The following is a 7,500-nucleotide window of genomic DNA, read 5'->3' as shown; positions in this document are numbered from 1 at the left end:
GGTGACTCCCCTCACAGTCAGAACGGAGCCAAGGCCCTTCCAGAATGCCGAGACCCCTTGGCACCCCTGCATGTGGATTAAGGCCGGCACCAAGGTGATGGGCAGGAGGTGGTAACGCTGGCTGTTCACGTTCACCTGTGCATTGGGGAGGTTGAAAGCACTTTGGATAAAGAAGAAAGGAAGACGGGGAAAAAAAAAAAATCATGAAGTCATGAAAAGAGAAGCAGTAAAGAGAAAAGAAGAAGAATAACAACAACAACAAAACAAAGGACAAGATGAAGAAGAAAAACACAGGAAAAATAACAAAAAAAAAAAAAAAAAAAAAAAAAAGGGAGTATCAAAATGACAAAAAAATAATAATAAAATATCATTTACCTGGCACTGCCTCCGGACCACAATGAAGGGGTGACTGAGCAGATTTTCCGCACACAAGCTGACAAGATTTATAGAGAGCTCGCCATACTTTTCCATCTGAATATCTGAAAAGAGAGAAACAGGGAAAAAAAATGAAAAAAAGAGAAGATGACAAAGGTTGACAGAATAGAGAGAAAACAATGAAGATTGCTACAAAAATAATTTAATAAGAATCAGTACAGAAAATTCACAATAAAGACTCAAAAATATAGATTGGTCAGCCATATCCATATGGTTTTTATATACCACATACCTATACCATTAAAGAAATGCATCAGTTCATTAATTAAGTAAACCCACAGTAGAGAATGAGCGAACCATCATAAAATCATCTTTCTAAATATTTCAAAGAAACTTCAAGCACACTCTGAATAGGTCCTCTCCTCTGTCGTCTAAAAGCCGATCAGGAAAGCTCCCTGGCCAAGTCTGGAAACCACTGCTTGCAACATCTGCAGGATCTCCCTTCTAACAACTGAAGCCCGGCTTTTAACCTGCATCTTTAACTTCCAAAACAGACAGAAGATACAGGTGGCCCTTTCTGCAGAGCATGGAGGATGGGGGAACAGTGGGATACCATGTTTCCCCAGAATGGGACTTTCAGACAGAATGGAGGGTCATTTGGAACTCCAGAGGGTGACTTGCCTTTCCAAAAAGGACTTTCTGATTTGCTCTTAAAAGAATGGATTCAGCTCTGAATTATGGCCTCTGGGGAGTATTTGGATGGTGAGTCAAATGTCAAAGGAAAATCTAGTAAAAAGGAAAGACTTTATAACACTAATTTCTCTACTTTGGATTTACACCTGGTATATAAGGGATCACACTTTCATATGAAAAATGAGGGTGAGAACACCCTATTTTCATATAAAAGTTCTAAAATACTATGAGCTATTCCACAAATTGAAAAGAAAACATTCAAATATACAAAACAATACAAATATACAAATATTTTTGGAAAAAATAAAGAAAAAGGAAAAGAAAAAACCCATAAAAAACATTACAAAATTCCATCTCAAAACTCTGAGATGAAATTCACAATGCAAAGTAACCCCCTACGCCTTACCATTCCCTTTGGACGAGTCCACCGCATCGTAGGGCTTGGTGCCTGAGGCAGAGGTGGGGTGGGGGGCAAGAGCCGGGTTGAGCAGATTCTGGGGGAATTCTGTTGGCCGCTTGTACGTCTCACCGGGCATCATCATCGCTTCGTGGTGGGGCCGGTCGACACCCCCCCCTGCGTAGGTTTTCTGCCAGAAGGGGGTGTCGCGTTCACGTAGATTAGAGAAGAACTGGTAGTCATCCAGTCCGGCCATAGCAGTGTAGAGGGGGGAAGGGGTCTGCACTGTGGGAGAGGGTAGGGAGGGGGGGGAGGGGGAAATATGGCTCGAGGGGGGTTATGCCTGAATCCTTTGCTAGAATTCTGCAGTTGATTGGTGTGCCATCTTCTAGCAAATCTGTTGGAGAGAGCCCAAGGTTATTCTCTCATTAATAAATAAGTTTCTCTGGCCATTTCATCATAAACATTACTAAGAGATAATGAAGATTAGTCTGTGAATAATAAAGGAAGATCCGCCAAATCATTTTCTAAAAATAAAGTTGCTGGAGAAATAGCAGACTAAGTTCTTCCGAGTCGGGAAGATAATAACTGGCGTTCTCTCATGAAAGACCATCAGTTTTACTTATGTCTGGAACCGTACATACAGATTTTTTTTATTGTATATTTTCCCATCTGAAGACCAATGCATTCAGTTTGACAAATTTCTGAAAACTTAAAAAAAAAAATTCACATAAACATTATCAAAAAATAAAGAAAATTTGAAAAAATAGCCAAGGTAGACTATCAAAAAATTCTACCTATGATTACTCATTTTTCTCATAGCAGCTGTATAAAACTACGAAAAGAAAAATGTTTCTAATGTTCAGAGAAAATTCTATTAAAAGATTATTTAAGTTCAACTATGCACGTCTCTACTGAAAGTGACAGTCTAATTCTATCTATCGACTCATACCATCACAGTATCATGATATACAGTATATTTATTTACACATCTATAAGTATTACTTTTGATAAAATCATGTGGATTTACCCCTTTGCCTTTTTCACATTATTTTTCTGTACGTCCTCAAATCTTGCTTCAGATTTGGGACCAGAATGAACTTAAGCTTTTCTGCATTAGCTCTGAGTGGATACACATGAACCGTATTCATATTGACAAATGTAGAAAAGGTATGAATGAGAATGAATATCTTCACAATACAAGAGATGATTATGTCTTCATCATAAATACATGTATTTCTGACGGAGACACAATCGAAACCGGTCAAATACATCTCTTCTATTGTGAAGATATTCATTCTCATTCATACCTTTTCTGGATATACATACGTACATACATACTGTAAGAGTAAAGGAGAAAAAGATGATGTTGAAGAAGATGATAAAGGAGAAGAACAAGAAGAAAATAATGATAAAAAAAAAAATAAATAAATAAAATACAAATCTCTCCCTCCCCCCCATGCATCTCCCAACTCCTAATATGCGAGGCAGTGAGCTTCGGAAATGTGGCACCAGTTAGGCATGGTTCCTCCTCCTTTGGCACTCGCCCTGAAAATGAGTGATCAACAGGTTGTCATCTGGTTGTCCACTTTTTCAAACTTTTTAAAAATCTTAAATTAATGCTGTCCCCCAAGTATGTTTGCCATCCAAAGAGGTATTCTGTTAGTTAATATTTGTTTATCTAAAGCAATAATTTTCTCTGTATTTCACTGTTACAGAATATATCAGTAATGATGTACTTTTCATTCTGGATAAATATGCATATATATATATATATATATATATATATATATATATATATATATATATATATATATATATATATATATATATATATATATATATATATATATATATATATGCTTAAGTAGCATCTAACATATTCTGTCTCAGATCTATGAAAAATAGACTAATTATGTAAAGGCATTTTCCTATTATGAAAGGTTATCTAAGTGACAAGAATATTTTCTAGAATTTATACAGGGTGGGATATGTCTCATATACATTATTTTATTTTTCTTGATGGGCCATATTATGGACATGCATCTCTAATATATACAAGTAGGCTTATGAATAAAAGAGTTATTCTGCACACAGACACATTTTTTATGCAATATCTACAGGCTGGAGCCATAATAAATATAATTTTCTAACGTATATATTGAAGAATTAATAACGTTGTCTCCTCAAACAATAATCAAGGTTTAGTTTTTTGAAATTCCATTATGACTGTAGAGTAGGATTAATCTTCAAAGAGAAAAAGAAAAGCTAGAAAGAGGCTTTTATGTGTAAGTAAATTCGGGTACATTGCAGAATGAGATGAATTATAACACATGATGGATGACGATAAAAAATGATGTGTGAAAAGTGTTAGTGAAATGTAATATTAGCCAATATGTTTGCAACAGCAACTATTGCATTCGGATCAGTTCATAGATGTTTCATGTGCCTTATCTATATATCTATGACTCCCCAATAACAAAATTATTGATGAAAAAAGAGAGAGAGAGAGAGAGAGAGAGAGAGAGAGAGAGAGAGAGAAGAGAGAGAGAGAAGAGAGAGAGAAGAGAGAGAGAGAGAGAGAGAGAGAGAGAGAGAGAGAGGAGAGAAAGAGAGAGAGAGAGAGAAAGAGAGAGAAGAGAGAGAGAGGAAGAGAGAGAGAAGAGGAGAAGGAGAGAGAGAGAGAGAGAGAGAGAGAGAGAGAGAGAGAGAGAGAGAGAGAGAGAGAGAGAGAGAGAGAGAGAGAGAGAGAGAGAGAGAGAGAGAGAGAGAGAAATAACATGGCACATTGTAATATTTTTTAAACACAATACTTTAAATCCAGTAACAGTGGCACAGAGTCTTAACTGTGGAATTCTCGGAGTCTGGCATCACAATCCCCCTGCGCACCTAGCTTGCCTCAAGTTTCACCTGAGTTTCGGAAAGAAACAAACCGGCAGTTTAACCTCAACTCCGGAGCATTCAAATTCGCCAAGCCTCTTTTCTATTCTAAGGAAATGGCACTTAATTTACGTCTACATATGTTCAGTATTTCTAAAATACATATACACTACTCTGAATAGCAAAACACTCTTCCGTGTTGATACAATATTAAGAAAGACCCACAATACAAAAACTAAATCTATTGTGGGTTTTTCTTCCATACACTACTTTTATTGCTTTACATCAGCTTACTGTTTTTTTCCCCAAAAAGAGACTTTGTGAATTGGAAAACTCGTCTCTTTCCTGAGACTGGACATTAAATAGGGTAAAAGCTACATAATTTTTCAAAAAAATATTTTTCTGGAACGAAAAAAAAATACACAATGAAGATAGCCAAATTTCTTACTGAGCAGTTCTGTGATTAATACGAAATATAATAAATGGAAAATACAGTTAACAAAGAAAAAGATGATGTTAACGTATATGATTAACACATAAAAGTATGATTCACATTGAAAAAAGTAATATAAAAAGATGACATGAATACAGAATATTGATGCAAAACAATGAATATAAGAGTAATATAAAAAGTAATATAAAAACACAGAATATTGATGCAAAAGAGCAGTCATTAAAAACAAGGAGATGCAAAGGTACATAAAGATAGATATTAACACCTTAATCAAAAGTAAAAACACACAAACTGTAAAAAACAAGAAAAAAAAGAAAGACAGAAAAAAAAAATGCAGAATTGAAAAAATAACAGTACAATCTCATATCTAAAAAAAGCTCATCTCTTTATTTTTGTGTATCTTTATCTGATTCTACCATTATCAATAAAAAAAAAATAATAATAAGTAAAAAATTAAGAAATTAAGATTAAATCAAAGCAGAGATTTGTTAAATTCAGAGATTAATACCTTAACATAGCATTTACATAGGTTATATTATAGGTTATAGGTTATATATATATATTATAGGTTATATATCGAGTTTAAATTAATCTCTGGAGTCAACGTAGGAATTAAATAACACTTCATGAGATAAATATAATGCTAATAATCAGCTTCAGAAGTTTTAAAAAGAAGTCAAAGTTAACAGTAAAGACAGCAGACTTCTACGCTTAAAATGAGAAATAAAAACTCACGTCATGAACCATTTATGTCAATGAAACAACGAAAATAAGAGACAAATACAGAAAAAAAACAAAAACAAAAACAGAACTTGCAATTTGAATATAAATAATGTTTTCCATAAATATATCTTTGAACTTTTAATTGAGCAATCTATTTCACGCTCATCAGAGAGCAGTGATTCTCCTGAAATTTACTTTAAATCGTTAATTGATATAATTAATAAAAAAAAAAAACAAGAGCAAAACGAGATTTAACAACTTCATTATTTCCACGAAGTTTTGACTCACCATTTCAACTCTTTTAATTTCCTTCCCCCAAAATAACTGGCATGAAAAGAAGCGAAAACGGGAGACAAGGACACGGAGGAGAAGAAGAGGAGAACACCCAACGGGAATAAAAAGGCGAAGAGGAGAGAAGTGTTGATAAAAAATGACGTTAATAACAATAATAACAACACGTAAGACTCGGCCGTCCGCTGCAGACGACGGGATCAGCTGATTTGTTGTTTTCATTTCGCCTAAGTCGTATTTGGGCTTTTTTTCTCAATCTGAAAATAATCATTCGATTTTTCTTGTTACGATTCAAGGCCGTTTTTTTTTAATAATGCATCTCAAGTGAAAGCAGATTTTTAAGACAATTCAATTTGGTACTTTTCTGATACGCTCGTTGTGTGCATTCGGCGCTATGCAAACGGGGGGAACTTTTAGGAAATAGATTTTAATGGATTTTTACAGGTGGATTTTTGGAAAGGATTTCATAGCATTGGCTATGAAAGTACATGGTTGTTCCATAGAAAATAATTTTTTTTTGGTTTCCTCTCTTTATGTCTTTCATCAATGTATTTTTTTTTTAATCTATTCACGTATGTTAAGTTATCCTTTTGTTTGCTCTTACCTTTACTTTTTTCTATTTTCTTTTTCATCTCTCTCACTCATACATGTGCAATATTCTTTTTCACTTTTTTTTCTCTCTTACTCATACATGTGCAATATTCTTTTTCACTTTTTTTTTCTCTCTTACTCATACATGTGCAATATTCTTTTTCACTTTTTTTTTCTCTCGCTCACGCTGCACAGTTCAAATGCTCTCTCTTCGCTATCACGTACACATTCTCTCCCACTTACTCAGACGTGCACATACCACTGATGTCAAAAAAGACTGGATCGAGCAACTGGAGTTGTAATGTGAAGCCGGCATGGGCATTGGGCACCTTGGCGGCCATCTTAGGAGGTGCAAAGAGGCAAAAGCGCGTGTTAGGAAGCCATGGCCGTAGTTCAGGGCGTCATGGAGGCTGTGAACATCACAACCTCATTAAGGGAATCTGGATAGAAGAATTCACATGAACATTGTAATTTTTAGCTTATTTTTCGGTGCTCTGCGTTACATCGGAGCCAAGAAGGCCTAATGTGGCTCTGGGTATGTGGCTCTATTGTACCATATACTTACGTTTTGAATCGGTCAGTTTTTCAGACGTATACGCGAACTCTTAGAAAATTGACTGATGGTAATTAGCTTTGTAGTGTACCCTGAGGTCCACCTGGATTTTAATCTTTTATCTTTACGTACATATCTACTTGTCTAGGTGTATACGAATACCACCTAAAATGGCCAACTTCCGTTCTCTGTGAACAATTACACTACATTTTCTTTTATCTTAAGCATACACTATTTTATTTTCTCGTATACAGTTTTTATTATTTTTCTCTATTCATGTTTTTATCTATTTTTCTATATATTTTGTAAGGTGCTTTTTACTGCCACATTTTACTGAATTTATTTTTAGTACTCTATTACACTCAAATTTTATTTCTAAAAGATGTACGTATAGACCAATCAGGCTAACGGGCGTGTAGCTCCAGCCAATCAGAGCCGTTCGAGGTCGTGCCCCCTGGGAGTGATTTCAGGGCGCGAGAGGTCACGCTCACGACTGGCTGGACATACGCTCCCGTTGACCCCCCCCCCCCCGGATTTCATGAA

The 7,500-nt window shown here is 35.3% G+C and overlaps 1 protein-coding gene across 5 annotated transcripts in view; it reads right to left on the bottom strand.

Moving 5' to 3' along the window:
• LOC119597874 (solute carrier family 25 member 46-like) overlaps positions 1–6,024 on the bottom strand; it is a 15,694-nt gene extending 9,670 nt beyond the window's left edge. For 4 of the 5 annotated variants that reach the window (XR_005230890.1, XM_037947531.1, XM_037947534.1 and 1 more), the window contains exons 1-4: positions 5,811–6,012; positions 1,475–1,862; positions 376–479; positions 1–135 (exon numbers count right to left, since the gene is read on the bottom strand). The exon at positions 1–135 is cut by the window's left edge and continues 44 nt beyond it. Coding sequence is in view for 4 of the 5 variants with exons in the window: in XM_037947531.1 (XP_037803459.1) it covers positions 1–135; positions 376–479; positions 1,475–1,721 (486 nt within the window). In the remaining variant the exon portion in view is untranslated. Of the gene's footprint in view, positions 136–375; positions 480–1,474; positions 1,863–5,810 lie in introns of all 5 variants that reach the window. The other variant, XM_037947532.1, reaches the window with a different exon arrangement.
• Between the last annotated feature and the right edge of the window lie 1,476 nt (positions 6,025–7,500).

The sequence above is a fragment of the Penaeus monodon genome, chromosome 40 (genome assembly GCF_015228065.2).
Source record: "Penaeus monodon isolate SGIC_2016 chromosome 40, NSTDA_Pmon_1, whole genome shotgun sequence".
NCBI classification, from domain to species: Eukaryota; Metazoa; Arthropoda; class Malacostraca; order Decapoda; family Penaeidae; genus Penaeus; species Penaeus monodon.
This window is presented reverse-complemented; position numbering and strand designations above follow the sequence as displayed.